Source organism: Podarcis pityusensis (genome assembly GCF_964106645.2).
Source record: "Podarcis pityusensis genome assembly, chromosome: 2".
Lineage (NCBI taxonomy): Eukaryota > Metazoa > Chordata > Lepidosauria > Squamata > Lacertidae > Podarcis > Podarcis pityusensis.
This window is the reverse complement of record NC_138029.1, coordinates 44,671,899-44,694,297: the sequence shown is the minus strand read 5'-3', so window position 1 is coordinate 44,694,297 and position 22,399 is coordinate 44,671,899. Positions and strand designations below refer to the sequence as shown.

Below are 22,399 nucleotides of genomic sequence, written 5' to 3'. Positions count from 1 at the left end.
CTGGAGGTCCGTTCTTCACCTGAAGCACCACTTTAGCTAATGGGGCCTCCTGCTGCTGCCGCACCGCCAGAGCATGATTTCTGTTCTTATCCTGAAGCAAAGTTCTTAACCTGAAGCACTATTTCTGGGTTAGTGGAGTCTGTAACCTGAAGCGTATGTAACCCAAGGGACCACTGTACTTAGATGCTAGACTGGGGTCTAAAAGCAGAATGTTTCAGCGTGTTTTTAAGTGGTTTATTGAAAAGGTAATGATTGCACTTACGGTAGCCCAAGTACTCCACCAACTCCACACCCTCCCCTGAAAATGATCCAAGTTTCTTTGGTGTGCAGGTGTGGAGGAAAAGGGAGTCTAAAGGCATTTTACAGTGATCCCTTATTCACCAAAATCATTGCAGAAGTTCACAGAAGCTGATTCTACTGCCTTTTAGCAGCCTAAAAGAATCCTCTCTCCACGAGAATGTCTTGGCTTGGAGAGAAATCATTTCATCTCCATTGAAAAGGCCCTGTCAAGAGCTCCAGTGTCCTGCCCTTGCTTGACGCAACTCCATTTGGACGGAGTAAGAGGTGGAACATTAATCCCTCTGCTCAGATCTCTCTGCCAGGCCTTGTTTTGTGCTGAATATGAGCCAGGAATGTCCGGATCTCCATGGGTTGCAGTGCAATGTGTGTTGGGTCCAGCCTGCTTCTGGACTGCTGTTTTGCTGCTCCTGTGGATAGAAGGAGTTTAGGAAAGACAATATTGGAACCCCAGTCCCTTGTCGATAAGACGCTTTTGGAAAGAAACAATAGGACTAATTGTGCATCTAATGAAGTAGATAAGCAATGGCACAAGTACCTTTGGTCGACTAATTAATGCAATTGGTCTTAGCTTACATACATGATCCTGTGGCTTCAAGTCCCTTGCATCTGGGAGTCAATAGCTAGCATTTAGTGGAAAGCCTGTGAGTTACATGCAGATGATTACCAGCTAACTGGCAAGGGTAGTCAATCTTATAACAGGGAAGGACAGATCCCTGCAACAGTGCTGGTGGAAAAAAGGGCATACACCTTCTGCCTCACCTAGTAGCTTCATATCTTCATGTAGGCTACAGCAGGAATAACTAATAGGAATCTAATAGGAAAGGCCATAGGTTACTGGGAGAACATCTGCTTTGCCCCAGGTTCAACACCTCCAGGTAAAACTAGTAAAGGTTGCTGCTTGGAGCTTTGGAGGGCTGCTGCTAGGCAGTGTAGACCAGGGGTTGGCAAGGTTTACCTTGCCTGGGCCCGGTTCACTCCAGCGGAGATCCTTCCATGGGCACGCCCCCCCCCCCCCCCCGCGATTTCTGGTGCTGCGAAAGCAAGTCCCCATGCTGCACTGGTTTAGTGCAGCACGCGGGGATTCGCCGAGCGGGCGGCTCGGTTCAGGGGCAGCTCATGGGCTGGTTAAACGACCGCCATGGGCCACTTGTGGCCCATGGGCCTTAGGTTGCCGACCCCCGATGTAGACAGTAATGAGGCAGATGAGCCTCTGGTCAGACTTAATATTAGGCAGCTTCCTATGGGATTTCAAGTGTCAGTGGAAGGGGGAAAGAAACAGGACTGAGCCCCTCTGCCTTGGGGAGACTGTTCTGAAAGGCTCTTTGCCTCTTATTCACACACCCAGAATCAGAATCTGACAACATTAGAAGCAACCACTGCACAGCAAGTTTGGTCTAAATGGTTTCAGTGATGCATGGTTATCTTTATGAGACACTCAGGGAATTCTGGAATCTTATGCAGCTTTGGGGGACAGTTATATAATTAGGTAAAGGACCCCTGGACGGTTAAGTCCAGTCAAAGGCGACTATAGTGTTGCAGGGCTCATCTCACTTCAGGCCGAGGGAGCCAGCGTTTGTCCACAGACAGCTTTCCGGGTCATGTGGCCAGCATGACTAAACCGCTTCTGATGCAACGGAACACTGTGACAGAAGCCAGAGCGCATGGAAATGCCATTTACCTTCTAACCACAGTGGTACCTATTTATCTACTTGCACTGGTGTGCTTTTGAACTGCTAGGTTGGCAGAAGTTGTGACAGAGGAACAGGAGCTCACTCCGTTGCGCGGATTCAAACTGCCGACCTTCCGATCAGCAAGCCCAAGAGGTGCCGTGGTTTAGACCACAGCACCACCCACTCTGTGCGCTCTGGGTTCCATCATGGTGTTCTGTTGCACCAGAAGTGGTTTAGTCATGCTGGCCACATGACCCTATAGTCGCCTTTGGACTTAACCGTCCAGGGGTCCTTTATCTATATAATTGATAGTCACATGAGCAGGATGGTACCAAATTCACCCTGTTCCAGAGGTGGAATAGACTGGCTTGACCAAAGGCTGTTTTTTTCACAATAGCATTCTTACACGTATGAACCGTTGTCATTATGAACACCTCTGCTGCTTAGGACACAAGGATCAAAGCAGTTTAGTGCTGTAAGCACAGACATAGCCAATTATTATAGTTGGTGTGAAGGATTACCTCAGAAGAAGATGGGTTCTGTGCTACTGTAGTTTAGAGTAGTGAGCCACCATGAAGTCTATGGATTTGACTTAAGTAACTTGGTTTCAATGGATCTAGCAGAGGGTATTGCCCAGTGATTTGTGGGGTTTTTGGTCACCGCTGGCCATCTTCCTCTTATAGCAACAGATATGGCCCATCAAGTCTGTCACAGTAGCCACATTCAGAGTTGAAGATTTACCTTCAGCTGGCTGCCAGATCAGCCTGTTCACGTCTTCCAGCTTCTGGTTAGCAGCCAAGTTCATCTCTTGCACACTGATGATGTTGAAAGATGAGAACAAGTTCTAGGGTGTGGAGATAAAAGCCATACAGGATATGGTGACAACTCAAAGAGATTCCATATCATGCTGTTAGTTGAAGTTATAGCTCAGTGCTAAACTCCTTAAACAGCCAATAAATTCACTAGAGTGCCTCCAGTAAGTCACTCATTGTGAGCTAGCTTCCTTCCCTCATCTGCTGGCATGCCTTATAGGCTTTCTTGTAAAGGGATGTGAAGAATATTACAAAAGAGACCTACCAGCAAGTTAACAACAGCAGGCATGGAGCCATTGACGCTCTCCCCCCTTTCAAACTGGTGCTCCAGACGGATGAGAACGGAGTCAGGCTCCCATTGGGCCAGCGTAAGCAAGTGGACATTTGAAGGGAGAGCCTGGTGCAGTGCAGAGAACTGGGATTGGGGAAGGAGAGAGTCAATCAGACAAGCATCGTAATATGACACTACCCAATTAGAACAGAGCTGAGATTCACTAGCTTTTACTTTACTGATCAGCCATTTCAAAGCAATAAAGTAAGAAAAAAGTGAGACAAATACGTTGTGAAAGTCAGTAAAAGGGGCTCAAGAATAAGAAACACATTCTAAGAATACAACATCTGTGTCCCCACCTGTCAATGAATTGTTCTTTTTGGATCACATCATTTCCTAAGAAAGTTTTGTGGACTAGTGGGTGGGATGTGATTTATACAAAGAAATGTGTTGCCCAAGATATTCTGGGCCCAGACTTGTAGAGCAATATGAGAATCTGCCTTGTTTGGAGAGTCATGGGTTATCTAGCCTAGTACCATAATAATAATAAATTATTTATACCCCGCCCAGCTGGCTGGGTTTCCCCAGCCATTCTGGGCGGCTTCCAACAAAGTATTAAAATATAGTAGTCTGTTAAACATTAAAAGTTTCCCTAAAGAGGGCTGCCTTCAGAAGTCTTCTAAAAGTCTGGTAGTTGTTCTTCTCTTTGACATTTGGTGGGAGGGCGTTCCACAGGGTGGGCGCCACTACGGAGAAGGCCCTCTGCCTGGTTCCCTGTAACTTGGCTTCTCGCAGTGAGGGAACCGCCAGAAGGCCCTTGGCGCTAGACCTCAGTGTCCGGGCAGAACGATGGGGGTGGAGACGCTCCTTCAGGTATACTGGACCGAGGCCATTTAGGGCTTTAAAGGTGAGCATCAACACATTGACTTTGAATGAGAGCACCTTTCCAAAGGTTGGGGCAGAGACCACTCCCAGCTCTGCCCTCTTTAGCCAGAGGTGGGACCATTTTGCATGCCAAGCATGAGCTCGCCCACAGAGCTGCATATGCAAGGCCTTGAGTGCGTGCAACTGGCAGCCACAGCCAACTGACTACATTGCTTTCCCAACTGTTCCCTCACCTCCTTCACGTTGTCCTGGCCAGGCTGGTATGGAGGCCCCTCGCCAGGGGCCAACACCAGCTGTGGTGCCATGAACTCCTGCTGGGCCCACAGGCGGTGCTGCTCAGCTGACGACTCTGCTGTGTCCAAGAGGATGAGGTGGCGACCCCGCACCACCAGCCCATGGTGGAAGTCGCCAGGTTCCAGCAGTGGCTCCCCTACGCCCCGGCTATCGTCATGCAGCAGCCGTCGATGTACCTGAAGACCACGAAGGAGGAAAGGGGGAGAGGCGATGCAAGTTGGGAGAAGTACTGCAGGTCGGGCTGGTTTGCTTGCCTTGCAGCTGACAGGGCCTGGTGCTACAAAGTGGGCTTGCCACTCTAGGATGCTGAAGAACCAGCAATTCCTTCACTGGAGTCACCAGTATAAGCTTTGGCCTTGCTATTATTTAAGGCAGGGGGGGCAACATCAGGGTCAGCGGCTGAATGTAGGGCTCCCCCACCCTCAGGTCTCTCCACCTCAGGCCCTATTCCTCCCTGCCCCTGCTTTGCAGCCCGAGTGTCTGATAAGGCCGCCTTCCTGTCTGGATACAGGATGCAGAGGTATAACAAGCCAACTGCACAAAGGTAGCATTTGTTACTCCACCCACTTTGGCCTCTGGCCCCGCCCACCACTGGCATGGAGACTTCAAAAGCTTGCCCAGAAGGAAATGTGAAAGTTGCACATCCTCAGTGACTCCCGACTGGGTAGCTCTCTGCTTTCTCTGGATGCCCCCAGTCACCCGGCCTATGAGGGCCTCTCTACTTGACCGTGGTTCCTTCTCTTCCCGAGCCTGACACTGAGGCAGTTTGCCCTTCTTGCTACTTGGAAGTCCTGCTGCGCTCACCATGAGCTCAAGAGAGCCGTCAAAGACGCTGCTGCCTCCCTGCGAGCGGTCCGTCAGCACCGTCAGCTGCACCTTCTGGTCCTGGAGCGATTCAAAGAGAAAGCAAGGACAGAGCTGCATGCGTGTGTACACTAAGAAAGCCTCCTGCCACACTGCTCGCTAGGTGCTACAGGAGGGAAGGGCAGGTGTGCCCTTTCTCTCAGCCCCCCTTCCCACCACACTTGAACACAACCCACAGCCCCCTCCCTCAACCTTTGCCCCAAACCTTCACTGGAAACAGAGGAGCACCTGTCCCTATATTTCCCACAATTACGCTGTGCGGGTTGATAGATCTGCAGGTGGGCCCGTCACAGTGCGCAAGGGGTGCTATTACCTTGATGTAGATACGGCTGTTGACAGGGTAGTAGTTGCCGGCCACAGGCTCTGTCTGGCTCAGGTTCCACGTGGCCCTGTAGTTGCGCCTGCACCAGGGTGAGCAGAGAGAGAAGAGAAAGGGGAATATCAACCTCCTGCCTTTCCTCAGCCAGTTAGGAACCCAGACACACCCAGGCAGATATTGTGAATGAGGAGGGAAAAACAAAACATGGAAGGGTAGAGGCAGAGCAAAATGGACCCCAAGGTGCTGGCAGCAGCAACTACATTAAGACACTTCTTCCTAAGTGCATGTCTATTGTCTTAGAATTTCTTACAATAAGCATGTATTATCCTCCCCATTACACATCTATTGGGAGATGGGGGAGAGGAAGAGTCAAGATGGAGAAAGAGCAGCTTGCATCCTGCGCTCTTAGCATCCTCTGCTCCTGCCCAGGCTATGGAGGGACAGTCCCAAGACACACATGCTTCACTTTGCCTGCTGCTCCTGCCAGTACCTTCTCTCTAGGATCTCACGCCCGTTGGAGTCTGTGTAGAAGCGGCCAGCGGTCTGCAGGTCTGTCTCGAAGCGGCTGATGATCTCCTTGCCAAGACCGTCACTGTGGGACAACCCGGAGGTCAGAGATGTACTCTGAAGAGAAGGGGAAGGCCCCACCCCTGCCCCCAGCTTCCTAACACTCACTGGATAGGGATGGGCCCCACCGTCCATTCCAGCTCAACGTACGGCTGCCCAGCGTAGAGTCGCACCACCTGGGAGCACCAGGCAGAGAGGTTCTGGTACAGCTCCTCCACCACTTGGGTCTGCCAGATAAGAGACACATGCAGCTTTTATTTATAATTTTCCTGTCATCGATATGCAGCCCCTTCTATCGATAAAAAGTGGCACGGATGGGGTTGGGGAGACTGTGTGTGCACAAGGGGGGGGGGCGTGAAGGAGGAAGGGAATTGCAGAAGTTGGCTTTTGGGCATACAAAAGTGGTAGCCAAAGTAGTCCAGGGCACTCTATTGCCACACATGCATGAGAAACTTTAGGCTTGAAATTGCATAGGCATGAACTATAAGCCAGGAGGCTAACATGCAGCTTCCCCCTTCCCTGCACAAAACCCTGGCAATGATAAACTTATTTTAAATAATGTAGACTAGCTGATGGGAAAAGTCTTCTGGGAATCAGCCTTGAGAACAGCAGATCTTGCCTTCCCCACTTTGGCCCCTGGTGGGCTGTCCAAGGGTCAATGTGGCCCTTGGCCTGGAAATGGTTAGCCACTCCTGCTGTACATATTAGATGCTTCTATTCTTGGGGTCTGGCAGCAGAATCCACCTTCCCCAATCACTCAAGAGCCACCAGCAGAAATCCAAGGAGGAACAAAGCCTGTTTTCACTACCAAGCCCTGGCAACTGCAGTTCGGCCACCGCAGAAATTAAAATGGAACCAGTATTTGTGCAGAATAATTACACAAAAAGATTCTGGTTGTGGATGGTAAAACATGAAGACTCAAAAGCAATATACATGACAAAACATCCATGAAAACGGGGCTGGGAGCTGTGACAGCTTCCAATCTCTTCCTCATTCTCTCCTATATCGCCATAACTTTCTCATCTCCTGGGCTCCACGCTGCAACTTCAATTCTCTTCTGTCTCTTTAGGCCACAGTGAAACACTGAGCATTCAGTGGCAAGGCAACACTGTTCCTACAGCCCAAACTATGCAAAAATGCCCAGCAAAGCCATACAAGACATTCAGCATGCTCTGGTTGTGGGATTCACTGTTAATGAACGTGGATTTAGGGTACAGACCACTTAAGAGAGCCAGCTTGGATGTGGCCACCATCCTTCTAACAATGGATCCAAAGCTCTTCAGGCCCTTGGTGACGGGGTCAGTTCCCTGGACAGGCTAGCAGCCCTTCTAGGCTTATGATCGTCCCTCAGCCAGTATTTGTACCGTCTTCTGCTGGTTTTTCCTACCTTCACATGGTGCACCTGGGCTCCCTTGGCAATGGGGAAGGTCTGAGAGGTGTCTGGGCGGAAGATATAGGCTCCAGAGGCCTGGGAATTCTCTTCATTCCCAGCGCTGGCATTGTACCTGAAAATGTCAGCCAGTGGACAGAACCGGTTATGCAGCTATAACAAGTTCCCCACCAACTACTGCCAATAATTCAAGCAGGAAAGTATAAAGACAGCCAGCCCATCTTCAATATCCACCTTCCACTGAGGCGAGAGTCCAGCTCGCAGCCAGGAAGTCCAGGTAGAGAGCTCCCCTCCACACGGCTTCCCAAAGCTTCTCCCTTTCAAAGCAGAAGACAACTCACCAGAAAAAGTTCTGAGACACTGGCAACGAGATGTTCTTATCCAGGTTCTGAATCTCCTTCAGGAGTCCTGTTTTGGGGTCAACCAGAACTCGTAGATGCTGGGAAAGGAGGAGGAGGAGCGAACGAGAAAAGGAAAAAAATTGCTGTAGGAGATGCAGTCTGGAAAAGATTCTTACTCTGGATGTGCATGAAAAGATGTGACGTCGTTCCAGGGAAGTCTGCTTTCAAGAAACAGATCCCTACAAAAGTTTTAAAGTAGGAAAAAGTGTATCATGTGATCATCTCATTCTACCCAAGTCGTAAACAAGGGAGGAGCCTCTGATGGATTTCTTTTCAGTGCTTTTCTTGAATGTCTCCAAGGAAGATGACTTCTCAAGAAAGCTTGTTTTGTTCCTGAACTGGTCTTAGTTCATAGATTTGGGTTATACTTCTTTCTACAGATTGAACTCATAGTTTGGCTCCGATTTCAGGGGTCTGGTAACACTTTTGTAAAGAATAGTCTAAAGTTTACACCAAAATGGACGTCTGGGAATGGAGAACTGAAAATCCAGATATTTGGTAGTATTCAACCAAGTTTTGCTCAGGATAGACCGACCCACTGAAGTTAATTAACCTCAGTTAGTCACATCCATGAATTACAATGAGCCAACTCTTAGCTGAATACCACTTACTGTTGGTAGGAATCAGGTGTGGGAATCTCTGCTTTCTCTGTTGCTCAAAGTTATAGTATTTTGTTCCTTGAGAAAAACAAATTGCCCTTTGAAAGTTTTCTAAGAAAGGCTTGTGCCTCATAGGAAAAGAGCGTGCAAGACCAGGCCAGGAAGACCAAAGCAGAGTCAGCCAAATGTCAGGGTGAGATTGGCGAATACCTCATTCTGGATTGACCAAGAAAGCTGGTCTGCTCCAGGTTGGTGGGGCAACCTCTTCAGCAGTCTGGATCGCGCTGGCTCCTTGCCGGGCAGTCTAGAGACTGAGTAAGTGGTGTAGCCCAGCGGTGGGGCAGATGCCTGGAACACCAACTCATTGACAGCATCGCCCCGATCACGCCGAACAGCACGGGTGAAATTTGATACGGGAATGACCTGGAAAGAAAGTTTGCACAGTTCTTCATTCCACACAGCAGAGCACCTGGAAGGGATACTCTTCTCTTGAAAAACCCAGGGGAGTTTGGTGTTGTGATATTCCATACAACATGGGACATCAGTTTCATGGCCATTGAGTAGAGAAGCACTAAGATAGTGGACAAGCACTGATGTTTAGTTTTGATACAATTAGCCCTCTGTTAGCTGCATTTTTGCAGCAGGGGGAGGATTGGGAAGTTGGCAAGAGCTTTGGCTTATGTTGGCCACCCCACCAAATGTTTCATTACCGGGCAGCCCCAGTGAGGAAAACAGTGCCAATTTCAATTCTATCTACCCCTCAAGCATCCCCAGCTACAGGGGAAACAGGGGCTGTTTGCTTCCTACCTCATTCAGAACAGCCTGGCCACTAGGATCTAAAACGGAGTAATGGCTTCCATTCACCGGCAGCCGGACGTTCCATCCCACAGGGCGGGCCAGAGGGTTATAGACGATCACCATGAACTGCAAGGGCAGAGAGCAACATGTTAGGGAAGGAATGAATGACTGCAAGAGGAGCCCAGCCAACTGAGATGGTGTTGGAAGGTCCCCCCCGAATTCCAAGGCACAACCCTTGATGCTTGGAGGTAAAGAGGGAAGTTACAGATTTCAAGTGTTCAGTGGGATAAGGGACTAGACAAAAATGATGGTCCCTTACAGTAGAGGCAACTTCAGTCAGCAGGCAGACACTGATGTTAAGATAGGTGCAATAGATGAAGTTCTCTTTGCTTCCAACGAGACTGGTGAGGGCATTGCTGACCACAACCTGCCAGAGAAAACGGTAGCTATAGGTTAACCACTCTCGCCACCTGTGCAAAGGTGCGGAAACATAACAAGGAGATCTCCAGGGAAGGTCAAAGTCCTGAAAACAGAGCAACTTCACGCATTTATATATTTGTACACACCCTTCCACCCAAAAGAAGTCCAGGGCAGCAAAGAGAACATCGCACAAGCAAGATCCAGATAAATAAATAAATACAGGTCTAGGAAAGGCATCAGCAAACATCTTGGAGGAGAGCAGAGGACTGAGGAGCCAGGGCTGCCCTCCATCTTTTCAATCAGTAACGCTCACATACATCTGCATGTGAGATACATCGGGCGGCCACTTTCTTGGTTCAGAGCACACACCTCACAGGCATCCCAGCCGGTAGACAACTGTTTGGCGTAGTCATTGGTCACATGCTGCTTTGCTGTGCCAGTCACTGCATCGTGGTGCTGGGCAACTCCCATGGCCTGACCTGCAAGAAAAAGAGGAGCGTGTCACGTGACACTGGGATGGGACCCCAATAGGCTGGCTCACACATGCAGACAGTGGCCACCCCAACTCACTGGCTCTCCAATACAGACACCACTGCCCTCTGCCTTGGCTTTTGACACCTGCAAGTGTATATTTTTACGACTCCCCTTATTTTTGTCATTGTACATTGTTTTAAACTTGTAATACTATGCTTTAATGTTGTGAACCGCCCTGGGATCTTAGGCTGAAGGCCAGGTAATTACGAATAATCATCACGTTCTCCAAGTTAATTCAGGATTTAGACCAGATCCTGGCTGAGACCCTCCGATAGCCACCATGGCAGCTACTGCTGTTTCCTGGCTCTTACTGTAATGTCAGGATGAACCCGCCCCTGCCGAAACCCTCATGATTTCACCTACGCAGCACAGAACTGCTGGCATTGCCGTAAGGCCCCACATTTGCTTGTGCGCCAGCCAACACTTCGAGCTGCTTGCAGGCCTGCAAAAGTAAAGAAACGGCATCAGAGGCACAAGAAATGCTCGCCTGTCAGGTATGTCCTGAGCCTAAGGGGTCCGTGATGGCAGCGGGACCAGGACCCAGGAGTTCTGGTTCTTTGCCTCTCCCCTCCATATCTTGTGGGAGGAAAATACTCCATTTTTTGTATTCTAACCCCCCTTCCCCCCCGCAACTGAGCACTGACCTGCAGGAAGTTATTGCTGAGCCGCTCGTAGCGTTTCAAAGCCGGGCGGCTGGTGAAGTAGCCTGTCCAGAACTGGTGAGGACCGTCAGCATACGGGAAGAAGTCGTCATATTTCACAGTCCTGCCCAATGCAGATTTCATTTCAGCCAAGATCTAGACCTGTGTATGGCCTATCACCCTCCCCTGCACCTCAAATGGAGCCTGCGGCAGGTGGTCAGCACAGGATGTGAAGACATGGAGAGAGGCGTCCCAAGGCCAAATCCATCTTCTGCCAGGGATTCACTGACTGACTGCGTGTCTATCAGCCCCTGTATTCCATCTTATGATATGGAAGTGGCTAACCTTTACAAGGCTAGACAAGTAAAACACTAAATGCTTTTGATGACTAATATTAACAATAATCCCACTTTACTATGTACCCAAAGTACACGATGAAGGTTACTGGCATGGAATGAGCTCATTAAGCAATTCAGATTGCACATAAAATCAATGGGCGGGATTCAAGTAATGAGCTCCAGCCCTGCAAGAACTTCCACTAGCTCAATGGGGCTTCTCCCCCACCCTCCTCAGCCCTGAAAATTGGCTCAGAGGAGGGTGGGGGTTAGGAGAATCCCCAGAACAGCACACTGAGGGAGAAGGGAGCAGCTGGCTCCATCAGGGAAGCGGAAATGCTTGTGCCTTCTGAGCAATCTGCTTCGGACTACAGTGACGCTCTCCCCTTTGGTTGAAGGCTGTGCTCTCTGCGAGCATTTGTGCTCTCTTTAGATCTTCAGCCTGGTGAGCGTGGGGAGACTCCTTCAAGTCACCAAGCTGCTTGGGGAACAAGAAGGCCTTAACCCAACAGAACACGCAAAAAAGATGGAAGCAGATGGCAGGGATGCAGGTGTGGCGGCCAGATGAACCCTCCCAGTTCAACAGTGGGAAACAGGCACTAAAGGGGTTTGGGCCTAGAAAGAATCTATAGAAAAGAACACTCTTTTTTGAGGGGGGAGGGTGTGCCTCTGGCAGCTACATGCTGCGTCCTATCAAACAGACAGCCCTCATGCAGTTGAAACCCACCCTCTCTTGCTAGCATTCAGCAGCATTCTCGCAGGGGTAGAATTAAGCACCTGCTTGGGGAAGAGGAGGCGGCGGCCAGCCCCTAAGGAAATGCTCCTGCTGCAAACACGGGCGGCCCAGCAAGCCAGACCCAGCCCTCTCACCATGATATGTTGGCCTTATTGAGCTCCCACAGGTAGCAGCTTGGGGTGGAGTAGAGGATATTGACGCGGCTCCCGTTCAATTGCTGCAAGAGAGAAGCGAGGGAAATTAACAGGCAAGCACTCACTGAGGAAAGGAAGGGCATGTATTGGCTATGCAGCAAAGACAGGGCACGATGCCAGCTCTAGCTTTCTTTCAGCGTGGTCCAAGTCATATCTCTCTAGCGAGCGTTTCCAGAATATGGCATGTGAATGAGGAAAGAGGCTCATTCTCAGTTCCAGAGCTGACTGGGGGAAGGAGGAGAGAGGCTTTCCCTCTCTGTTTTTCACTGAAAGTTCAGCCTAGACAAGGCTGAGGTTGTGTCAATGTGACATTTGACTACTGCAGTAATTTATGTTTAACCTGTTCACTGTGTGTGTAGAGGCTGCTTTTCCTCTAAGGTAGGAATGGGGATTTCTAGCTCCCGCCAGCCATATGCTGGCTGGAGCTGATGGGAGCTGAAAGCCAACTACACCAGGAAGGCCACAGGTTCCCTGGCAAAAGGACCAGGTCCAAAGCTTGACCCACCTTTGTCACCAGAGGCACGAGGGCTATTGCCAGATGCAACCGCCTGGCTTAAGAAACCTATGCCCTGCTGGCCTCCTGCTCAGATTATAGGGATGCGGGTGGCGCTGTGGTCTAAACCACTGAGCCTCTTGGAATTGCTGATCAGAAGATTGGCGGTTCGAATCCGCAAAACGGGGTGAGCTGCTGTTGCTCTGTCCCAGCTCCTGCCTACCTAGCAGTTCGAAAGCATGCCAGTCAAGTAGATAAATAGGTACCGCTGTGGCAAGAAGGTAAATGGCATTTCTGTGCACTCTGGTTTCCGTCATGGTGTTCCGTTGCGCCAGAAGCAGTTTAGTCATGCTGGCCACATGACCTGGAAAGCTGTCTGTGGACAAATGCCAGCTCCCTCGGCCTGAAAGCGAGATGAGCCCCGCAACCCCATAGTTGCCTTTGACTTGACTTAACCATCCAGGTGTCTTTTACCTTTACCTTTGGATTACGGAATGTGCTGTCCTATACCAAGGTCAAGGGGTGGGTATGTCTTTGAAAACAGTCTGGAAGCTTAGCAGAGAATATGACTCCACAAATATAAACCGGGAATACCTTTGCATTGACGTGCTTGATGAGCTTGTCCATGTTCTTGTACCAGAGGAGGGCATTCTCGTACTGGAAGTCGGATCCCATTGTCATGACAATGTGGTTGGTGCGATAGTGTTTTGCCTAAAGGAAGGAATGCTGAGAGTTGGCCTGTCTCCTGACTCCACAACAGCCTTGCTGCAGCATTTGTGTAACGCTTCCAAGAACTCAAAGCACCATGGATAAGCGAAGCAACGGACCATGCCCAATCAGCAAAGCCAGCAGCTAAAATAAGGGAACTTAATAAGGACTGTGTTTTATGGACGGATGGAAGCCTTTTTCGAACTATTTAAAGAAATGTAATAGGATGAATCCATGAGCGGGATTTGAACTATGAGCAACAGAAATAATTAGAGATTATTGTATTATGGTTATTGATATAAAAGAATGAAGACAGGGTGAGGCACCAGGAGAGAATTAAAAAAAAAAAATCACAAAAAAATGGGATGGGAAGCGGAGAAAAGAAAAGAAAAAGTTATGTATTAGAATTTTATATGAAATTTGTGGAAATTTAATATATATATTTTTAAAGAGTTCGAAGAACCGTGTGCATTTATATTGCTGCAATCCTTAAAACAACCATGTAGAGAAAGTATTATTATTCCTCCACCACTGCAGATGGAAAGGCTGAGGCTAAGAGAGAGTGACTTGAACTAAGGCCACCTAGTAGAAGAGGCAAGATTTAGACTGCAGACTTCTCAGTTTGTACTTCAGTCTCTGTGCCATTATTCTACACCAGCTCTCAGCTGCTCAGTGTGGGGAAAGGCTGTGGCTCAGTGGAAGAGCATCTGCTTTGCATTAAAAAGTCCCAGGTTCGATCCCCAGCAGGGACAGAAATCCAGATAGGGTTTTCTGAAATCCTGGAGAGCCACCGCTTGTCAGGGGAGACAGTGCCGAGCTAGATAGATCAATGGTCTGATCCTGTACACTAGTGAGACACCATCTTCAGAAATGACCCACAGGTTGCCTTATGTCAGGTGGGAAGTGCTTTTTTGACCTAGAGGGGCATAAGGCCCTGTTGCCAATCCTCCGAAAGTACCTATGAAAAGTGGGCTAAAAAAAGTGGGTGGGACCAGAGTTGGCAATGGGAGCCTATCTCAAAAAACCACACAAAAAACCACACCAGTCTTTGTCTTTATACACACACACACACACACACACACACAGTGTCTCAGCTGAGGGATGGGATATCTGCATCCCCTTTATGACACTGGGATAGACTGGGAGGATTAAACTTCTCCACCCACCCAATACTGCGCTGGAGATGGAAGTTACATGGAAATGGAAATGTATAATATGCCTGTATTGCACTGTGAAGCATGGCTGGGAATTTCCATGAAGCTGAACAATTGCCTAACAGGTTAATCATTAAGTGGGGCTGTATCTTTGTAGCTCAGTCACAAGATGTTTAGCTCACAGTCATAAGAAAAGGGTTGTATTACAGGTCTTTGGCATATGCTAATCTGTAGGCATCCATCTTGGGTGGAGTGCCCTCTTTGTTCTTAACTACTGAAGAGAATGGATGTGTGAATCTCTTGTCTCCAGCAAATAGCCCAAGGCTAATGGAGGCTGCAAAGGAGAAGAGAAGGAGCTTCGATCTTAGATCAGGATGCAAGATATTTGTAACATATATTTGTAACAAACCTGTAGCTTTAGGGCTAGGACCAGAATAAGGAATATGCAAAGGACCAGAATAAGAAATATGCAAATATCCGAATGTAACTTCATTTTTAAAAGTTGTTTAGAGTGAAGTTCGGTAAGTAAAGCCTATGAACCATATTTTTCCTGTATTATTTCAATACAGGAATCAGTTTGTATTCATCCAGTGGCTTCCATGTCCAATAGTTACACCACCCTCACTTTGTGCACTTCCCAACCCTTCCTCCTCCCCACCCTCATGGTGGCACTGCCATAAAATTAAGTCAGGGGCTGGCAGGCTACTTGGGAAGGCTCCATGGGTCAAGTCAGGCCTGTGGTTGTCTCCTGTTGTCTTAGATCTTTGCTGTTAGCAAACTAATTCCCTTTCCCCTCCCCTGACTAAGGACAGAGCTGCAAACCCTTGGTCCCCTTTGCTCTAACCTGAGCCGCCGCCGTCCCCAAGAAATATGCCACGATACTCTCCACGTTGTTCTCATCACTGTCGTCGTCGACAATGGGGTTGTCCGAGCAGATCTGATCCCAGCAAAGAGACATAGGAGGGTTGTAGCCGTTTGGCAGGACACCTGCCAAGAGAGAGTTGGGAGAAATGGGAGCTTTCTGACCAGAATGTTCTTGGTAAATGAGAAAGGCAGGGTGAATCCTACAAGGCCACATTCAACAAAAGAGGAAGCCGAGATCCATCATGGGGAAGAAGCACCCAGAGAGAGAGGGGGGGGGGGAGGGAGGGAGGGAGGACTGAATAGAACAAGGAGAGCATTACCAAGAGGTACTGGGATAAATACACTTTACTGAGGAATCAGAATTGGGAATATCTAAGTGTGAAAAGAGACAGTTAATACAGAAACAGAGAGACATGGCATCAATTGTTGAGACACAGTCAAGACCGATATTACTGAGAGAGGCTGGATAAGAGGAGCCTTAAGAAGACTCCTGTCTCTATGGTTATTTGATTAGTCTTACATTTGCATTGCTTGGGGAAACAACTTTGCTGCCCAGGAGGCACTAAGCTGCTTTGTTGGTGGGTTGGCCAGGGCTCATGGCATATTTTGGGGCTCATGGCATATTTTGGAAATCTATGAAACTGCTGTCAGCACCACAAAATACCCAATTCACAGAGGATACTCATACTAATACCTCCTCACCCCAGCTTTTAAAGTACCTGTACACCCCCCCAAAAAATACAAAGCCAAAACATGAAACCAGGTTACACTCCCCCAAAACAGCCAGGCTATACTCACCCAAAGAATCTCCCACCAAACCAACCCTGCCCCAGTTATTTAAAATAACCTGGGAGGGGCAGGGGAGCTTGGCAGGTACCAAGAGTGGTGTCTTAGGGTGATATGGTGCCCATGAGCACCACATTGGGGACCCCCAAATCAGAATAAGAGACATCTGACAAGTCAGCCTTGCTCACCAGTGAAGAGATCAGCAGCAGGGGGAGGCAGGCTTCCGCTTCCACGCCACAGCTGCTCCATCTCCCGCAAGGCCTCGCGCTGGGCCTTGTCCTGGTAGTCAATGCGGCCCACAAAGAAACCATCATAGCCCATCTTGAGGGGAGGAGAAGAGAGAGTGGGTGAGCCCTCAGCGACTGGAAGAGGAGACACAGAGTACAATCCTGTAGCTGTTGTGTGCAATAGGAATATCCTGGGAACAGAGGCTGACCTGTGCAAACAGTGAGGCCTGTTCCCGACTGTGTCCAAAAGGATCAATGTGCCAGGCCACACGGGGCCGGCCACATTCTCCAAATGTTTCTTTCAGGAAATGGAGGCCGAGGCTCATCTGATCAATGACTGGGTTGTAGTGTACGGCTGCTTCATCGTTCATGCACCACCCGCCATTCACAAATTCCAGGCGCCCTACCAAGGAGTGGAGAAAAAAAGAGAGAGGCCATCAGGACAAGACTTGTGCTGCCTTCCATTGTTGCTCTGAAGGAGAGCAAGAGGTGTTTAGGCAGGTAAGCGGAGATGTGACAGCCAGCCCCAGCAGGTGTGAAAAAGCAACTGGCAGCCTCTGCCACAAACAGCCTCTGGGTAGTGTTCTTAGAACCTGGGTCCCAGACTACAACTCCTATCACTCCAGGCAGCTTAGTTAATGGTCAGGCATGATGGGAATTGTAGTCCAATAGGCCAGGTTGCCCGGTCACAGCCCAGAAAATCCTCTTGCCTCTTTATTGCCCCCAATGAGCAAAGGAGGCTCCCCTCTCATGGCTTTTGCTACCCTACTCCCTCCAACCTCAGCCTACTGAAGAAAGCAGGGCCCTGCTTTCGCCCCACAGCAGATGGGAGAGGGAGTGAGAGGAACAGCAGAGCAGGAGAAGCCATATCTGCATGCTTTTGCACAGATGTGGGGCAGAGAGAGCGCTCTCTCTGGGTTATGCAAGTGAAAGCAGTGGCACTCACTTCATTTCCTCAGTTGCAGCAAGACTTTTGAGCTGCTCTGCTGCCTTGGCAACCCATACATTTACGTATTTTTTTTCTTGTTAACCTCTCTGAGATGTTTCACAAATGGAACAAATAAAACAGTAACTAGTTGGCTCCCTGCTTGCCACTCTCCCTCAGGAAAGCTCCCCCATCCCCAGAGGCAAAGAGCTCCCTGTTTTCCTTATGCGCACAGAGAAGCCAGGTGGGAAACGGAGACAGGGGCCCCACTCTGCCCGTCACACTTACCCTCCGCAACAAGCTGCCGCACTGCCTGGCGCATGGCTTCAGTCTGCAGTCCCCACCAGCGGGCAAAGAAGACCACTTCCACGTAGATGAAACGCTTGCTGGGGTCAGCCAGTAGCTGCGGGATGACGGAGTCCAAGATGTACTGCACCCCAGCATGCTGGATGTCGTTGCGGACTGCAAGGCAACGGACAAGGGATGGGGAGAAGGTGAGGAGGAATCAGATAGCTCATGCCTGGACCAAAAATTCTCCAGGTACTGGCTAGATGGAAGAAAGTCTCCCCCTGAAGAAGACAACCAAGAGCAGAATCTCATATTTTAATAAATTAGGAGATAATCCGGGCCTCTGTTTTGTTTGCTTTAATTTTATGTTTGTGGTATGTTATTTTTTGTTATATTTATGTAACTCCCCATTTAATGGTTGTGTTTATTTATTTTATTTATGTACCGTACATCCCTGCAGAGAACTTCACATTATGTGGCACCATACAAATATCCTGTCATTCCTCAGTCAAACAGCTGTCACAACTAATATCTGCAATTGTGGCACTGTTCTGGCCTTGAAAGGAAACATGCAAAATCCACCCACCAACCTGCAGCTTTCAGAACAGGATGTTGACATAGAAAGCACTAAGGCTTATCTCCCAGTGGGTTCTTCTCAGAGGCAGTGGGAAACAACATATGGACTTCTTGTTCAAAAGAGAAGCTGGACAATTCCATACTTGAACAGCAATTTACAGCTCAGACCCAGCAGGTCTAACACAAAATGAAGTGCGTGACATGTAGGCCAAGAAGCCCCCGATTTAAAAATTTACCTCAGCTGTGAACTATGGTTAAGAGAAAGTACTACGGTGGTACCTTGGTTTAAGAACAGCCCTGTTCATGAACTATTCGGTTTACGAACTCCACAAAACCGGAAGTAGTGTCCTGGTTTGCAAACTTTACCTCGGTCTAAGAACGGAATCCGAACAGTGGAAGGGCACCGGCGGAGGGAGGCTTCATTAGGGAAAGCGCGCCTCAGTTTAAGAACAGTTTCAGTTTAAGAATGGACTTCTGGAACGGATTAAGTTAGTAAACTGAGGTACCACTGTATCTCTTTACCTCAACCCTCATTTCTAGCATGGAGTGAATAATATGTGTGCACCTTAGAGAACTGTTGCAAAGGTTACTGAGCTTTAAACAAGTTCTGAATGCATTTTTCACACCTTGTGAAAATATATCTAAACTGCCTTTTACGGCATATATAAACACTAAGGATTGTTGCAATTGTCTGTTGGAAATGAGGTACAAGGTTTTGCTCCACTAGGGCATCATTCCCCCAACACGGTCCAGTCAGTCAAAAGGCGAGGCAGCCCAGCCCTGTGGACTGATCCCCCGTTTCAAGGAGGGAAAGTAATCCAAACATGTCCACACTGGTCTACTATGCCTAGAGCCACGTTTCATAGACTCAACACTAAACTCAGAGAAGGGCTCTTGCTTAACCTAAAGTACAGATCCTAGAAACTTACAGCCTTTTGCCAGGCCTTGCTGTGAGACCGCTTACAAGCTTACTTCACAGTTTCAACTCACCTCCAAAGAAATACTGATCCACAGTCTTCAGCCAGCCCACATCATCATGTGTGTGGGGGATAAGGTGAACATTGAGCATGTCGGGCTTTGTCACCGGGCAGGACTAAAAGGAGGGAGAGAGATAGAGAGAGAGAGAGAGAGCACATTTCTGAGCCAGGAGAAACAATATATACACAAGGAAACATCTCAAAATCTGCCACAGGAAAGCCACAGTCATCTAAACAGGTAGTATAACTCAATATAACTGTGAAGGAGGCAGAAACAATTCCTGCTAGCTACAAGATAGGGAAGCGCTACTGGCTAATACTATTGGTAACTAAACATTTTGCATACAGTATCAGTGGTACAGTAATTTTTCTACTGAAATATAAACCCTTTGCTTACAATAGCTGGGATCCAGAATTCCTTGCTGCTTGTAGAGAAGCACAATTCAGAAGATTTCAGAACAGCAGATAATGAGGTCTACAATGTTCTAGCACTGATTTTATTTATTAAAAAAAATCTAACTCACATTTTAGCACAAGGCTTGAAGGCAGCTAACAATAAAATATACAGTTGATAAAAAAGAGAAACACTTCGCAAAAAACACAATAGAAGCACTTAAAGTAACACAGCAGAAATCAAAGGTTATTCATGAAAATTAAAGGCAGAATAAATATATATTATCTATTGAAAGCTTGAGATGAGACAACCCTGATGCCTAAAATGTTTAGGGTTGTACCCAGTGTAGAGCTAAGTATAATGTTCTGTCAGAGCTAAGATTTTTCCCTGTGTGGTGGAATGTTTTTCGCCTTGCATGCTCCATAAATCTGCCCCAGTTTCTCCCACTCTCCAGAGCAGATCTGGGGAAACTCCATTGCACTAGCACTAATCTTTGAACTAACACAACTCTCTTCCATGTAAAATGCGGAGCTCTGGTTGGAGGGTCAAAAGATACTGCTCAAAGCAAGGGTAGAAACCACAAAGTGAGGACATTCAGATTAACAGTTAGAATGTTTCTGCTGTGCTGCACTGGCAAACAGAAACAGTTTACCGCTTTCAGGTGTTATAGGTCTCACAGGTTGCCTGGATTTCATTACTCCAAGAGTAGACCTTGCTCCCTGTGAGCAATCTGACCCTGGCATTTAATCTCAGTTTATTGTGCCTTGCCTATGTGAAGCTGACCATTTGTGATGCCAGTGTGGAGATGTGCATAGGCACAGAATTTACTAACAGAGGAGAATCAGGAGTGCAAAGATAAGTGTTTCCTGGTGTTTCCTGCTTGGCAGGGGGTTGGACTCGATGGCCCTTGTGGTCTCTTCCAACTCTCTGATTCTATGATTCTAAGTATTTGACCTTCAGTGAAGCCATTTCCCAGAACCTGAGGGACAGGAAGGAGATTTTACCTTGGGTTTTTTTGGGTTTTTTTAAAAATGATATTTATTAAAATTTCAAAAAATACAAGAATTATACAAAAACAAAAAATAAAAAATACAAGAAAATACAAGATACAGAAAAAAGAATAACAAAACCCTTATTAAGATATAACAAAGAAATGAAAAATAAAAAGAAACATACAAAATAAAAACAGTTAAAAACACATTAATTTTCCATAGCATATCTTCCATACACTTATTTCCCCGTACCTCCTCGTACCTCCCTTTTTTGTATTCCAGTTCAGTTTGTTAGTTCAGCAAATCCTTACCATTAAGCTGAGATTTTACCTTGACTTAAGTTTGCTCAGTATTCAGACTGAGAGTTGCCCAGGGAACAACATTAAGTAGATAGGGAAGTGAGGTAGCAAATCAAACATGAAGGACATAGCTAATTGGGAAATAACAAACACTGAATCAGCTTTCCAGAGCGCTCAGCCTTGAATCCCTAATCCGCCCACGCTCTCAACCCATCTCAAAAACATCAGTGTTTACAGAATAAGAATCATCAGCTCTCTGGGAGATTTGCAGTTGTGGAAAGGCAGAATGGATTAGCAGATTCCATCCAAACAACCTTGGGGACAGCAGTGGAAAGCTGAAGGTGGTTCTCAATCACACTGTCAACGGAATTAACCAACACTGAATATGATTGTGGCCACTAGCCTACATAGCTTTAAAATAAATCAAGGGGCAGCAAACATGGTGTCCTCCAGAAGGTGTTGAACACCCAACTTCCATCAGTGCCAGTCAGCATGACCAATGGTCAGTGATGGTGGGAACTGTAGCCCAACAGCATCTGCAAAGCACAATGTCAGCTACACCTAAATTAGCTCAATAAAATTATGCTCAGATGCATCAGAATACTGGATATTCAGGAATGACCATCAAAAGTATATAGGTGGTTAATACCAGGAACAGATAGACCTTGGTGTGGTCTAAGTGGGGCAAATCTTGTGTTCTTAGTCTTCAGCCCTGCACCAAAACTAAAAACTGAACTGTGTGGGCAGTCCCAGGTGCAAAAACAGTCTCTTCTGTAGCTGAATCTTCCCAATTTGGCCACACCTCCCACCCCCATTTCCTTTGTGCATCTGACAATTTTCTCGTGACTACAACCCACCCCCTTTCTCAGGTTCCTCCTTTAGAGTATTCTGGCCTCAGCAACTATCTCTTACCATCCACTCGTGCCTAATTTACAGAGTGGCACTGTCTTGCTCCTTTCAGCTCATCCTTATAGGGAGTGCAGCTGTAGGATCTAAACAGTTATACAGTAGCTAACAGTTATTTCAGACGAATTAAGAAGAATGACAAAGCTATACGCATAGTCTTGAGTCCCTCATCAGTGTGCTTCCTTTCTCGAAGGGTTTTCTTTACAGAATCCTCCAGGCTTCCTCTTTTCAGTTAAGTAATGGCCTAGCCGTATTTATAGCAGGTCACCTTGCTAATTTTGCTTAGTTTTCCTGCCCAATGGATTACAAAAAGGACCCTGGGTTTAAATAAATCCCTACTGCTGCACTCCTGCAGAATACCATATAACATTCTTTAGTGATTCTTCACGATCTTTTTCTTGAGCAGCCTAAACGGAGGATCCTCTCCGTTTCCTCACACCGTACGACCTCCCTTTTCATTTAGACCTCACGAATCCCACTCTCTCCGTATAGGCACCTCCTAGACCGCCGCGCCTCTCAACCTTCCGCACAACCTTCTCCATTCTTCGGCGCCAGAACCCAGAATTTAGTGGGACACCCTAGCTTTCCCCATAACAGCCGTGCAGACGTAGACCGCCTTACCTGGTAGCCGCATGTCGCCGCAGCTGCCGCCACCAGCGCTGCTCCCATCAAGAACCCCAAACCCGAGCGGAGCCCCATAGCTGAAGCTCCTGCAGCAGTTGCCAGAGAGGCAGTCATGTGACCAGCCACTCACATGACAACTAGAGCAGGGTTCCGGGC

General features: G+C 47.9%; 1 protein-coding gene across 1 annotated transcript; it reads right to left on the bottom strand.

The window, feature by feature from the left end:
- Nucleotides 1-220: 220 nt before the first annotated feature.
- On the bottom strand, nucleotides 221-22,384 carry MAN2B1 (mannosidase alpha class 2B member 1). Its single transcript, XM_080991458.1, has 24 exons — nucleotides 22,241-22,384; nucleotides 19,042-19,144; nucleotides 17,476-17,649; nucleotides 16,472-16,665; nucleotides 16,224-16,356; nucleotides 15,230-15,372; nucleotides 13,118-13,234; nucleotides 11,971-12,053; nucleotides 10,769-10,889; nucleotides 10,488-10,566; nucleotides 9,960-10,069; nucleotides 9,490-9,597; nucleotides 9,180-9,296; nucleotides 8,583-8,795; nucleotides 7,714-7,811; nucleotides 7,370-7,487; nucleotides 6,091-6,209; nucleotides 5,906-6,007; nucleotides 5,410-5,497; nucleotides 5,037-5,117; nucleotides 4,172-4,408; nucleotides 3,048-3,197; nucleotides 2,712-2,814; nucleotides 221-707 (listed from the first exon to the last, which is right to left on the bottom strand). Exons 1-24 carry the CDS (start codon nucleotides 22,355-22,357, stop codon nucleotides 586-588), a joined length of 3,030 nt encoding a protein of 1,009 aa, XP_080847584.1. The 5' UTR covers nucleotides 22,358-22,384; the 3' UTR covers nucleotides 221-585.
- Nucleotides 22,385-22,399: the final 15 nt, after the last annotated feature.